This window comes from Ylistrum balloti, unplaced genomic scaffold (assembly GCF_031769215.1).
Source record: "Ylistrum balloti isolate Yb309-2 unplaced genomic scaffold, AGI_CSIRO_Ybal_v1 Utg370358, whole genome shotgun sequence".
Classification (NCBI taxonomy): Eukaryota; Metazoa; Mollusca; class Bivalvia; order Pectinida; family Pectinidae; genus Ylistrum; species Ylistrum balloti.
Genome location: NW_026782254.1, coordinates 651,639 through 667,246, shown reverse-complemented (window position 1 = coordinate 667,246; position 15,608 = coordinate 651,639). Strand labels below are relative to the sequence as shown.

The window sequence follows — 15,608 nt, the reverse complement described above, 5'->3', positions numbered from 1 at the left end:
AAGCGGGATTAGTCAGGAGGATTAAGTACGATAAAGTGGGATTAGTCAGGAGGATTAAGTACGATAAAGAGGGATTAGTCAGGAGGATTAAGTACGATAAAGTGGGATTAGTCAGGAGGATTAAGTACGATAAAGAGGGATTAGTCAGGAGGATTAAGTACGATAAAGAGGGATAGTCAGGAGGATTAAGTAAGATAAAGTGAGATAAGTCAGGAGGATTAAGTAAGATTAAGTGGGATTAGTCAGGAGGATTAAGTACGATAAAGTGGGATTAGTCAGGAGGATTAAGTACGATAAAGAGGGATTAGTCAGGAGGATTAAGTACGATAAAGTGGGATTAGTCAGGAGGATTAAGTACGATAAAGAGGGATTAGTCAGGAGGATTAAGTACGATAAAGAGGGATTAGTCAGGAGGATTAAGTAAGATAAAGCGGGATTAGTCACGATAAAGAGGGATTAGTCAGGAGGATTAAGTACGATAAAGCGGGATTAGTCAGGAGGATTAAGTAAGATTAAGTGGGATTAGTCAGGAGGATTAAGTACGAGAAAGTGGGATTAGTCAGGAGGATTAAGTACGATAAAGAGGGATTAGTCAGGAGGATTAAGTAAGATTAAGTGTGATTAGTCAGGAGGATTAAGTACGATAAAGAGGGATTAGTCAGGAGGATTAAGTAAGATTAAGTGTGATTAGTCAGGAGGATTAAGTACGAAAAAGCGGGATTAGTAAGGAGGATTAAGTAAGATAAAGTGAGATAAGTCAGGAGGATTAAGTAAGATTAAGTGGGATTAGTCAGGAGGATTAAGTAGGATAAAGCGGGATTAGTAAGGAGGATTAAGTAAGATAAAGTGAGATTAGTCAGGAGGATTAAGTAAGATAAAGTGGGATTAGTCAGGAGGATTAAGTAGGATAAAGCGGGATTAGTAAGGAGGATTAAGTACGATAAAGTGGGATTAGTCAGGAGGATTAAGTACGATAAAGAGGGATTAGTCAGGAGGATTAAGTAAGATAAAGTTGAATTAGTCAGGAGGATTAAGTACGATAAAGAGGGATTAGTCAGGAGGATTAAGTAAGATAAAGTGAGATTAGTCAGGATTAAGTACGATAAAGAGGGATTAGTCAGGAGGATTAAGTACGATAAAGCGGGATTAGTCAGGAGGATTAAGTAAGATAAAGAGGGATTAGTCAGGAGGACTGAATACGATATATAAAGATTAACCAGTAGAAGACATTGTAGTATGTGTTGCTATCTCCATTTCTAACATTGTGCTACAACTTCACGAAAAGAATGGATTTCTTACTGTTTTTCATATACTAAGTTTACACGGGCTAAACATGTTTTTGGTAAGTTGAATGCGAAAAAGCTTAAAAATTTCATTTCATTTGAACTAACATTTCATTCTACCTGAAACTGTCGATCCTGCCAAAACTGTCATGCAAACGTTTGTAGTGTTAACACAGAGATTAGAAGTCAACATCAAAACATCAAATAAAGCATTAATTTGTGTCGTGTAAAGTACATGGCTTTGTTCATGCCTCCATACACTAACCAGATGAGCAACCTTCTTTACATCAAAAAAAAAAATATTTCAGATGAAATGTATCTGATGGAGCATTTGGTTGTAATTCATGGTAAGTACGTACTTATGTCAGGCTATAAAACTATATCTAACGTATTAGTCCTACAGACACACTTATTCCTTACACAAATATTGAAATGTGAAGTACAAAGTAGTTCATCATCAGTTTGTGAAACATATGTGTCATCCTGTACGGACATTGAATTAATTTTGTTAATAAATAGACCCTGTCTTTATGTACTTAAAATGATTGACGATCTCACAGGTGTAACCATTCTATATGAGATTTATCATGAGAATTTGACTGTAAAGCACATAACTAGGATATTTCTTCAATCATTCTTGAATACAGCATTTTATTTGAATGTCATAAAATCGAAAAAAAATATATATCCACACTCTATGTTATTTGATGGGTTGAAGTTATGAACTAAAGAGCCTTCAGTTATCTATCACCAAACTCATGTCTGCGGTGTCATACGGCGTCATAAATATCGTAATAATATTATTGTGACGTCATTAAAAAGTAGCGTCTTCATGACGTCACTTGATTATATCGGAGGTGAAAACGTCTGTCCTTTTATTTGGAAGTTAAATTTTATTCTTCAATACGGGTTAAATAATAAAAATGACAAAAAGAATCTTTCACAAAGGCCGATTCAATATGAACTTTATCAAACGAGTTCTATAAATTGATATATCTCCCGCTATCTCTAATTTAGGATACTATCTTTATGTAATGGGTGTAATAACACTGATAACAGGGTAGTTATGTAATGGGTGTTATTACACTGATAACATGATAGTTATGTAATGGGTGTTATTACACTGATAACATGATAGTTATGTAATGGGTGTTATTACACCGATAATAGAGCAGTTATGTTATGGGTGTAATTACACTGATAACAAGGTACTTATGTTATGGGTGTAATTACACTGATAACAAGGTTTTATGTAATGGGTGTTATTACACTGATAACAAGGTAGTTATGTAATGGGTGTTATTACACTGATAACAAGGTACTTATGTTATGGGTGTAATTACACTGATAACAAGGTTTTATGTAATGGGTGTTATTACACTGATAACAAGGTAGTTATGTAATGGGTGTTATTACACTGATAACAAGGTAGTTATGTAATGGGTGTTATTACACTGATAACATGATAGTTATGTAATGGATGTTATTACACCGATAATAGAGCAGTTATGTTATGGGTGTAATTGCACTGATAACAAGGTAGTTATGTTATGGGTGTAATTAAACTGATAACAATGTAGTTATGTAATGGGTGTTATTACACTGATAACAAGGTAGTTATGTAATGGGTGTTATTACACCGATAACAAGGTAGTTATGTAATGGGTGTTATTACACCGATAACAAGGTAGTTATGTAATGGGTGTTAGTACACCGATAACAAGGTAGTTATGTAATGGGTGTTATTACACCGATAACAAGGTAGTTATGTAATGGGTGTTATTACACCGATAACAAGGTAGTTATGTAATGGGTGTTAGTACACCGATAACAAGGTAGTTATGTAATGGGTGTTATTAGACCGATAACAAGGTAGTTATGTAATGGGTGTTATTACACCGATAACAAGGTAGTTATGTAATGGGTGTTATTACACCGATAACAAGGTAGTTATGTAATGGGTGTTATTACACTGATAACATGATAGTTATGTAATGGATGTTATTACACCGATAATAGAGCAGTTATGTTATGGGTGTAATTGCACTGATAACAAGGTAGTTATGTTATGGGTGTAATTAAACTGATAACAATGTAGTTATGTAATGGGTGTTATTACACCGATAACAAGGTAGTTATGTAATGGGTGTTATTACACCGATAACAAGGTAGTTATGTAATGGGTGTTATTACACCGATAACAAGGTAGTTATGTAATGGGTGTTATTACACCGATAACAAGGTAGTTATGTAATGGGTGTTATTACACCGATAACAAGGTAGTTATGTAATGGGTGTTATTACACTGATAACTGAGCAGTTATGTGTTGATATTTATGATTCGGAAATACTAAAAAAAACCCGATGAAATCTTTCATCCGCTTGGAAACGTTTCTCAGCCAACGAAAAGGATGATGAAGTTGTCGGAAGCTTGCTGAAGATGACTGATGGCACTTTCTGACAAAAAAAGATAATAATTATTATTTTTGTCCTTTTCTGATGGTCTGCTTTCTTGGAATTTACTATTGATAGATGTTTCGTTGACTAACCTAGATTCCGAAGGTGGTTTTGCGTCGATCATATCTTGTTTGACATAGATTTAGATATTGGTGTCGACAATGTTATTTTGTTTGGCCCAGATTTAGATAGTGGTGTCGTCAATGTTATTTTGTTTGACCTAGATTTAGATAGGGGTGTCGTCAATGTTATTTTGTTTGACCTAGATTTAGATAGGGGTGTCGTCAATGTTATTTTGTTTGACCCAGATTTAGATAGTGGGGTCGTCAATGCTATTTTGTTTGGCCTAGACTTAGATAGTGGTGTCGACAATGTTATTTTGTTTGACCCAGATTTAGATAGTGGTGTCGACAATGCTATTTTGTTTGACCTATGTAGTAACTTGTTTAAGGATATAACAGCGATTTTATGAATTTCCATAAGTCATCTTGTTCCTTACAACATGTAAAATCACTTATTTCAACATATATTCATTAGTTAAGCGTAATTTTTAAGTAAACTTAGAAAGTATTTTTGTCGAATTACCGCACATGCTGATATATAGCTGTTTTCTGTCATTGTCGAATACAGCAAAAATATGTGTTGCAGGCGTATTCCGGTAACATCACTGCCAGTTGCAGGATACATCCATGTACAGTAAACTTCAAGAACCTGTTGGTCCTGAGAGACCCTTGGTTTTTTTTTTTTTTTCAATAATAAAATTCTAAGTAAACTTCAGGGAACAAGCTGGTTCGACTTAAACTGTGGTATACATGGTACTTAAAATAGACTACTTTCTCTTATTCATGTTTAACGAGCAGGAATTTTAAATGTGATATTAAATAAGATGGGATGATTGATAGTCGTAATATATTTATGATGATATTTTAAGGTATTTCGCTATATTAATTAGATAATAAAACTAGCGGTTGATGGATGAAACGCTAAAACCATGTCTACCTGACAGTCACCACAACGAGGCTTTATGGTGAGAAGTAGAACAAAAAACAACACTTTGACGGATGTAATTAGCCGCGTATAGCTGACTCATGGGAACAGCATATCAACAAATATATCTTTTTATGGAAATAAGAGTACATTGATTTTTTTTTAATCAATTTACCCAGGAAACATATATAATCCACATCTGAATCGTAATACCGAAAAAAAACTTGCCGGTAAAAGTAGACTTTTAATCACTTAAGATAAAAAAAAATCACTTTTAATATCCTTATTAATCAATTTCCATCCCAAAGAGCGGGACACAATCGATAAACGGATCAAACGGGGGAAAATATATAGCAAGAGCTATCATCGCGAGACCCTCTGAGCATCAAAAAATGTGTCTTGCATTCAATATGGCGTCAAATCATCTCGAGTTTGAGAAAATACATAAACACAAAACAGATCTAAACCAGCTAATCCACATCAGGTTAACAGTCATCATCTCGTTTGGAAAATCTCATTTTTCCGATGCTCTTGAGAAGTCATCGTGTCTCCCTTTGGTTAATGGTCTTTACTTTGACCAATATTTACATGGCGAGTTTCGTCGGTGAAGCAGGAGACATTTCTGGTTTTAAATTTTCTTGTCATCTTCCAAGCGTTCCATTGTAAAATTAAAAAAAAAAATCTTTTCTTCGTCTTTTGCCCTCGTTTAACAGATTTTTATTGTTAATTAAGACTTTGTCAAAGTGTCGATATTTTCTTGTATTTTCAGTCGTAAGTAATCTATACGTTCTTAGATGTAGACATAACGCCCCACTCCTTTCCAAGAGTCGATTTGAAGACTTCCGGTAAGGTGTTGGAGTAGCTAGTTCACTTATTTGCGAGAAAGAAAATAGAAAGAAAAAAAAAGACCGATAAAAATGGTTTACGTACATACTCCATATTGAAATACACGAAAGTAAAATTATATTTCAAAGCTTGACTACAAACGAGAGACAACAACATCTACAATATCATTTTTTTTATTCATGATGTGATAGATATTAAGTATAATACAAGTCTGATATATTGAGCTGTTAGAAATATTCCTCTGATTTACAAAGTCAGTACAGAAGATGATGCAGTGATATGTTGTTGATGTCCAGGGGTAAAATATGATGTTATCTATTTCACAATCAAACCTGTTTATAACGGTCACTTAAAGAGGCAGAGGAAAGTGGTCTTTATAGACAGGTGGTCTTCATGTATGGTTCACTAATTAGGAATTGTTCTTACATCGGGAACCGGAGAGAAGTGTCTTTCATAATCAAGCGACTTTTATATAAAGTTTCCTTTATTGGCAAATTTGACCGTATTTAGAAAATAAACAACACGCTTAACGAGTTTTAGCGTTAATGATTTTACTTTGATGACGACAAAAACTATCAACCATGTGGCATGTCATCTATATTTCTTATGAGTATTTCAAAATGTCTTGCAAGAAATATTTTGATAAATTCTTCAAAACGCTTTGAAAAATTCCTAAGGGTAGCCGCTCTTCTTGGCTTTCTTTGCTCTCAGAGCTGCTAGCTTAGCTTTTAATGCTGCCTTCCGCTTCGCTTTCTCCCTACTGCTATGTTTCCGTGATGACTTTCGAGAACTTCGCGAGGACTTCCGAACAGAATTTCGGGAGAACTTGGTGGTAGATTTCCGTGGTGAACTTGTCTTACTGATAGGTCTCCTTAATGATACTATGTTTGTAGTGGGAATCCTTGCCGCTGTAGATATACTGGTTGATGATCGGCCGAGTATTGGGGTCCTGGTCAGTTGCGTTGTATGTGAACGTGTAAGGGTAGGTTTCCTCAATTGCACCACTCCTCGTGTAGAAACAGTATTGCGTAGATTACTGTTTGGATAAGCTACCGTGTATACTCTTCCACGTAATGGTATTTGTCCATGTGCAGCACGAATTGCCAGTTGTTCCAGGTCCTTTGGCCTTATGGATTGGACAAAAGAGGTAAGTCTGCTCGGTGGCCTCATTGTCACCCGTCTCGCAATCGTTGGCCTCTGTTGGGCCGTGGCAATAGCAAGCGAATTCGGAGATGCGATTCTGGCGACGAACCCTCGAGCGGCTGAAGGTCTGTTCGTTCTTAAAACTGATGTCGAAAGAGCGGTTTTACCACTGACTGGAAATATTGGCGCCGCACCATACTGCATCTCGGTCATAGTCGGTGCACTGTATATCTGACCAATAGGTACAACGAATGGACACACATCTGCAAAATTAGATAAAATAAAATCAACGATGTTGTTTGTCAGAGAGTTAACACGTTGGCTGAAAATACAGCACGTATACACTAACACACAGCAAAGAACTGGGAAATTTGTCAATGACATCCAGATTTTCCCACATTGTTGATTCTGGGACGTACGATATGACCTATTATCATTTCTATTCATATATAATAATTATTTATTGAGGGTGGAGGTTAACAATATAAATGTATTGATTTTGGTAAATTCTGTCCGTCATCACTACAGGAGGAAGCCGATGTATGGTATACTAACTTACTAACTAGGATAAAAAGAAATGAAAATCAAGTAAAACGAAACATGGCGCCATATTTTCTCTGCAATTTTACAAAATCGAACAGAAGTTTTAAAAATGTTGGTCACACTGTTGGCAAAACACAAATAAAATGGTACAAGACAAACCTAAATTAGTAAATATCTGCAAGACAGTGACACAGCTGTAGATGTTACGATGTTAAATGAAAGAATGATTTCGTTTCACAATGAGATATACATAGAGGAAAAACGAAAACATTTGATGACAAATATAGAATATTAGATACAGCGACACATAAAAAATGAATTAACTGAAACGTGACAGTGGTCCTTAGGTGCTAAATCGTTGAATTGAAACCATCCAGAAAAAATCGTTAGTACAAAAATTACAGAAGATTAAAACAACTTGGAAATCTGGTCCAACATTTTCCGTTCTTCTTGATTGTCATTTTTTTTTATGTTTTTCGTATATTTCTTAATATTCTCCATCAAAACATCGTTTAAATCGTTTAAAAGTGAACACTGCTTAAATGACATCATTTCTATTCTGCCCCAGTTATATAAGTCTCGGTCTTTAAGAATTTAACATTTAGAGATAAACAGAACCATGGATGCATTATCGTCTTTGGTTCACAAACAAAAAAACATTTATTGGTTTAATATAAAATTAAAATGGCATGAGAAGGTTGTTTAACACAAAGGCACTACAGCTAAGGTACTTACATTGTACAAAGCATGTTAAGACTCCCAAACAAATCACGACACTACCTTTGAAGCTTCCCATGGTGAGGAAGATACCTTAGTGTGACAATAACCTGTCAAAACCCGAGTTATATACCGAGGCAAATTCAGCGAGCATTGGTTAGTAACGGCCAAGTGCATTTCCTAATGTATGTAGGGACTGTAAATCATACTTTAATAGAGGTTAATAAATGATCGCTCTTGACACATACAACGCCTTGATTGGATCTTGTAGTGTTTCTGTCTATTGATTAGCATAATTAGATAATTAAAATCCAACAGATCTATCAACTGACATTTGATTATAGACCGGTTTATATCTACCCCTAGTGAGACATCATGTCACGATCGACTCCGTATATCATCACTTTGGGGTCCAAGTTCATCACGTGCATCCCATGAATTTAAAATTCTATCGGAACACAATGAGACTTTTATTACCGAACACTCAGCGAATGTTATACATTTTTTCACGTCCTTGTTAATTTGTAAGAACGCTGAGCATACATTTGGATCCTACATCTGTGTGAAATATAAACCTTTGTTTCCGTTTTGGATGTATTCTCGTGGTGCATGTAAGCTTCTATTTATTATGCAATTATTTACTCGAATTCGTCCGTTTGGTTCCAATCGAATTTTTCTTTTTTTAGATTTTACTTTTCCGTTTCATAATATTTTTTCCTTGTAATAAAAAATTTCTCGCCAGTCGCGGTGTTTTAAGTAACAGTGAAATGTGCTATATTTCGATAGCAAACATCTGAATGCAATTATTTTCCCGCTCGAGACAATGATACCAATGAGACGAGACAATGATACCAATGAGAAAGAAATGGTATTTTTGTTAATGTTGTGATTCTTCTATAATGTGACGTCGGGCTTATAAATACTACGAGCAAACTCCGCAGTAACTCTAACACAAAATCCGCTGATTATGTATAATATCACATCTCTTTGACCCTTATACGAGGATAATAATGGCCACTGTACACAGTATGTTATCTTACACACGCAACAAAAAACAAGGCTGATGAGACCAACACAAACTCAAGATATATGCTAAATCTGTAAATATTGTACACTACACAGCTGTCAATATACAATCTCCGACTGTCGTGCCGTGACTACTACTAACACCCTCATCTATTAATACAAAACACTATTAGGCTGTAGCTACAAAATACTAACATGCCAAAAGAATCCTAATACAAATTCAAATTCTATGAAACTAGGACAAAATATGAACAAAAGAAAGATCTTCATTAAGAAAAAGTACAAGGAAAATAAGACCAGGTGTTCCGGAATGGTAAGTGTTTTCTTGCTTCATCGACGACACCTGCAATGTAAGTCTTGGTCAATTAAAGTAAGTAATATCACGTTCCCAAATGAGAACAAAGCTACGGATTAGGTTAGTTTACGGTACCTTTACGTCCTATTAACAGCCACGGTCATTTTAGGTCATGCCAGGTTTGGTTGGTGAAGGAAAGTCTGTGTTCCAGGAGAAAAAAAAACACCGACCTGCGATCAGTACTAGGCGACTGTCCCACGTAGGCCTCGAGCACGCGACCCAGAGGTGGAGGGCTAGTGATAAAGAGGCTTAGAGGCTTTAACAACTTGGTCACCGCAGCCCCTTCCATACAACAACGGGACCAACAGGCAAACTAACGAACATCAAACATGTCCAGCTTCATATCGCACAACGGAACCAACAGGCAAACAAACGAACATCAAACATGTCCAGCTTCATATCGTACAACGGAACCCACAGACAAACTAACGATCATCAAAAATGTCCAGCTTCATATCGTACAACGGAACCAACAAACTAACGATCATCAAACATGTCCAGCTTCATATCGCACAACGGAACCAACAGGCAAACTAACGAACATCAAACATGTTCAGCTTCATATCGTACAAAGAAATAGATTATTTATCATTGTGGTCACCATGACGACCGAAAAACGTCTCTATAATTTTCATTAGCCTGTATCTATAACGTGATTATCTGTCTGTTGTCGACTTCTTGCACGCCGTAAATCGTGACAATGGGAATAGGCCCTTGAATACGAAACAACTGCGACATGTAAATATCATAGGTTGGGGATGAAGGAATATTGCTATCTAGAAATGGACAGTTCATTAAAGGGAAATTTCGTTTTAGGAAAAGATCGAGATAAGCAGCTGATGTAGAAAAGTCTGTCGTGTCTTTGATTACCAGTTCTGGTGGGTAAATACGATAAACATGGTCTAAATTCCTTTTTGTTATTTCAAGACAAGACGTCATAAATATATCTAAAAGTGAAATTAAAGGAATTTACAAGGTCTTTGTGACCTGTTTTGATAAGCTCTTCAATAAATTCAGCCGCGAATGAAAACAAAAACAAGTCAGGCAACAGAGGGGCGCAGTTGGGTCCCATAGGTATGCCAATAGTCTGTTGGAAGATCAACCAAATTCGACGAAGATGTCGACCAGAAACTCAATTATTTCTTCTTTGATTTGAACGTTTTTTGTTTTTTTTACGAAATATGCGTCAGTATACTTTACAACCACATATTTGTTGGAGAAGAAAGCATGATAATGAAGACATTCCTTCAGTTTAGAATTGGGTAAATGTGATGTACAGGGTGTAAGATCTATAATGTATTTCAGTGTAGCTATTGTATAGACCTTCACACCCCGACATAAGGTCGTTTCATCTGATCTTTATCAAAGCACTAGCTCTATTGATATGATTATTGCATCAGCAGCGTCTTGGATAGAGATCAGTTTTCACAGACATTTTCTAAATAAAGTTCAGCTCATTAATACCGTGTATGACCACCATTGGAGTCGATGCATGCTTGACAACGACTCCTCGTGTTGAAGCCTGGAAAATACCATTCCATATTCACACAAGCGCACGTGACAGGTTAGGTAACATCAACGGCTGATTTTTGAGGCGACATAAGCGACGCCACATGTCATCCCGCACGTGTTATTTTGGTGACATATCCGGTGACATTGCAGGCCACGACAGCACATTCACATTGTTCTTGATCAAAGTGTCGGTGACGGCTGCACAAACGGAAGGACGTAAGCCCGGACGATTTCGTCATGGTATTTGATGTCTTGCCACGGAATGAGACACGTTCGTGTTAACAGAGGGTAAATAGCTGATACGTTCGTGTTAACAGAGGGTAAATAGCTGACACGTTCGTGTTAACAGAGGGTAAATAGCTGATACGTTCGTGTTAACGGAGGGTAAATAGCTGACACGTTCGTGTTAACAGATTGTAAATAGCTGATACGTTCGTGTTAACGGAGGGTAAATAGCTGACACGTTCGTGTTAACAGACGGTAAATAGCTGACACGTTCGTGTTAACAGATTGTAAATAGCTGATACGTTCGTGTTAACGGAGGGTAAATAGCTAACACGTTCGTGTTAACAGAGGGTAAATAGCTGATACGTTCGTGTTAACGGAGGGTAAATAGATGACACGTTCGTGTTAACAGATTGTAAATAGCTGATACGTTCGTGTTAACGGAGGGTAAATAGCTAACACCTTCGTGTTAACAGACGGTAAATAGCTGATACGTTCGTGTTAACGGACGGTAAATAGCTGATACGTTCGTGTTAACAGAGGGTAAATAGCTGATACGTTCGTGTTAACAGAGGGTAAATAGCTGATACGTTCGTGTTAACAGACGGTAAATAGCTGACACGTTCGTGTTAACAGAGGGTAAATAGCTGATACGTTCGTGTTAACAGACGGTAAATAGCTGATACGTTCGTGTTAACAGACGGTAAATAGCTGATACGTTCGTGTTAACAGACGGTAAATAGCTGATACGTTCGTGTTAACAGAGGGTAAATAGCTGATACGTTCGTGTTAACAGAGGATAAACAGCTGATACTTTCGTGTTAACGGAGGGTAAATAGCTGATACGTTCGTGTTAACAGACGGTAAATAGCTGACACGTTCGTGTTAACAGATTGTAAATAGCTGACACGTTCGTGTTAACAGAGGGTAAATAGCTGATACGTTCGTGTTAACGGAGGGTAAATAGCTGATACGTTCGTGTTAACGGACGGTAAATAGCTGATACGTTCGTGTTAACAGAGGGAAATAGCTGATACGTTCGTGTTAACAGAGGACGAGTAGCTGATACGTTCGCGCTTACAGAGGACTCGTAGCTTGTAAATTTGTGTTAGTGTTATATAAATGTTATGTATTATGTGTCTAATGCCGACAATCGAAACTGATTGATGTTTATAGATCGCTGGGCTTGCCCTAAAGGATAGGTGATCGATCAAACGGTAACATTGGTGACAGGCGTGTAGAACGCTCTTATCCTTAGTGAATATTACAAAGAATTTTAATATGTATATAAGTCCTGGAATGAAATGTTAACTTCTACTTCACAGTAATAAATGAAATATGACTAATGCAGTGTGAAAGTCGGAAACAAGATAGCCGAGCCTGTTATATTTTGAGAGTTACCGTTTTGGCAGCAGTTCTCACGCAGTAGGTGCACATATGAATAAGTAATTAAGATATCGATTGTTAGTTTATATTAGGAATATTGATAAAAGACACGCAATTAAACACTAATTCAGCAGCTGCTTCGTCCTTTTAGGGCTAATTAGTGCTGTCTGCGCCAAAGTTTGAAATCTAGAAGGCGACTAAAAAAAATGAAAATTGGTCGGAAATAAAAAAAAAAAAAAAAAATTAGATAGGGAGGTGTACTAGAGTCATAATTGAATTAAATTTCAGCACGGTGATAATTTGTGAAGAATACCGTGTACAGGTGTATATAGGAGGGATATTTCTACATTAATTAACAAGATCACATACAACATTATTATCCGACAGTGTAATAGATCAGAAAGATCAGTGATAAATAAACCATTTTATCAAAATAAACGAACACCAATTGGTGTTAAAAAAGGGTTTGTTACATATCGTTTGCCATTTAAGAATATGACATGATGACTTACATGTTCCCTTTAATAAAGATAAAAATTATATTTATATATTCCTGTCTGGAGTACGACGCACTTGTTTTTTTTAAAGATTGATCGAAGTGCTCAAGGGCCGAATATGTCATTTATTAATCGGCCTAAAATAGTTAAATTTACATATATACAGAGTATATATCTAATAACATTTCCAATGAGTTTTTACATTATTATAATTAGCTCTTATTAAGTCATTAGTGTATATTTGAGTCGTATTTGTTCGCCAAAAGAAATTGTTTTAATGAAAATTTCTTATTAGATTTGGAGCTTTCCGTCAAAATCACCAAATGATATATTACTTTGCAAGCAAATCATACGTTGTTGTGTCAACCCGCTGATAAGCATTCTATCTGTCATATTCAACACTTATCGTGAATCTGTCACTATTCTGAACCTTGTACTGTTTACACAATATAGACCAGTCACTTTACACATATCTGATGGACTCATAATGTGTTAACAGTATTAGTCAGTTTTACTAACTCATAAGACCTCCATAAATAACATTATAACTGATTTACAATTGGGTCACGTGATGAAATGAAAAATAAATGTTAACTAACAACCAGGTCGATGAAGCATCAAATTAAAGTCAAGTTTGTAGAGAGAGAGAGAGAGAGAGAGAGAGAGAGAGAGAGAGAGAGAGAGAGAGAGAGAGAGATCACAGTGAAGTCAAGTTGTTTGTGGGGGAAGGGGGAAGTGTTGACTAGCTCTATTCACAGAAACACCATCTTATATATAAAACTAAAGAAAAAGATACACCCTACGTACAAGTGTGAGAAGTCAACATTCTAAAACATTAACAGATTTTAAAATGATTTATTCGTTACGAGACAGGCGACAACGTCCTGGGTATGTCCAAGACTTAAATGTCAGTGATACCAAAAGAATGATAATATATATATATATGTAACAGTTTTTGTCTGTAGTTTGGATGTCTTTATTTAACACAGCCATTGAGGGATTGCTATCTTTTTCAGAAAAAAAAACAGGAAAAATGTCACACTGGATTATATCAGAGACGTATATATCACATGTATATATGTGTTATATATGTCTCTGATTGTACCCTGTAACCTTTTTCACGTACGCCGTTATACTTCCCAAAATAGTGTGGTAAGGATTTTGAGGAAATGAGGTTTAACAATAACGCCAATACATCTACAATGGATTTTTATTCACACTAGTAGTGTGGTGAGAGTGACTCAAAAGTGACACTACCTAATGACGTGTCGTTTAAATGTCACTCACTTTACGAAAATCTTAAACATTTCCTGGATTTTTTCCCCCGTGAAATATTGTTTTAGTCAATGTTTACTTCTACAACTTCATAAACAGGTCAGGTATGAAGTAAGTAAGATGTGATTTAATTATGGTAATGTTAAATTAATTAAAAAAATCATTTAATGTCATGACTTAACACATATAAGATAGGAAACTATTTACAGCACGTGCTGACAGGTGACAAGTTAACACGACATAACAAGCTACATAGACTGACTTAATTATGGTCTCGTAGGAAGATATCTGTCGGTATATATTGATGATCACGTGATTTCCTACAAATCAACAAACGACCAGTCTTATCTAATGTTTACTAGGGGATTTCACACCGAGAGTAAAACGTCATTTAATAAAGACATTTTGTCCAATGTGTTTTATTTTTGCCATGGACATTCAAAGTAAATATATTAAAGCTTTATGTTTAGCGAAAATGGTTTTATAACTCTTGTACAACATAATGCTTTAATCTGAGGTTAAATTGATCAGAAAGGAATTGTATGTTTTTAATGATTAATTCAGTAATAACGACCACACGGACAAGCGAAGGCAACCTACCCTGGTATCAAGACACAAATATTACATAAATTACATCACATACATAGAACATAAAACAAATACAAAGTTATACAGTTAATTCGAGAGTGGTGGTGTAAATATAGGTGTGCCGAGAATCCCTTTGACCGGTGGACTCCGAAGGCCCTTTATAACGGACAGGAATAAGACCAGAATTTCCGGGACGACGCCGGCCATGTCAATTTTTGTAAATCCTAATCAGTGACGTCACATTCTTCAATGAGAACAAAATATTCGACAAAGGTAACATGAGACATACATTAATAGGCAATACATTAAAATACTTAATGAATCGCAAAAGGGTAATAAAACAGACACCTTTCATAACGTTATCACACTAACCATCAGGCACCTAAGCGACCTTAAAGTGGTGACATCAGACCCTGAAAGTCTGGTGCGTCATGGACTGTTCAATTCAACACAACTTCACGACGTTAACAAAAATATACCTGTATTAAAATTGACCCCGTATTCAGAGTGTGAAACTTCCACAGAATGCTGGTCGCCATATGTACTTCGATAATCCTATCGTTAAGAGGAACTATAGGATATATGAAAGGATACCAGGGTTTCTTGGCTATCTTATGTGTGACTTTAAGGAAAACCTGTGTTTGATATGTAATGTTGACGTCGTTCAGGACTAAGCTCTGTGAGACCTTCAGACCTAGTATAGACAAAGCCATCCACACTTGGTATTTATCATCAGACTCAAGCGACAGTCGCCGATTTTTTCTTATT

At 36.1% G+C, this 15,608-nt stretch overlaps 1 protein-coding gene across 1 annotated transcript; it reads right to left on the bottom strand.

Annotated features, from left to right (window-relative positions):
- Positions 1 to 6,245: 6,245 nt before the first annotated feature.
- LOC132553823 (salivary glue protein Sgs-3-like) lies at positions 6,246 to 6,929 on the bottom strand. The gene has a single exon (XM_060218102.1). It carries the CDS (start codon positions 6,927 to 6,929, stop codon positions 6,246 to 6,248), a length of 684 nt encoding a protein of 227 aa, XP_060074085.1.
- Positions 6,930 to 15,608: the final 8,679 nt, after the last annotated feature.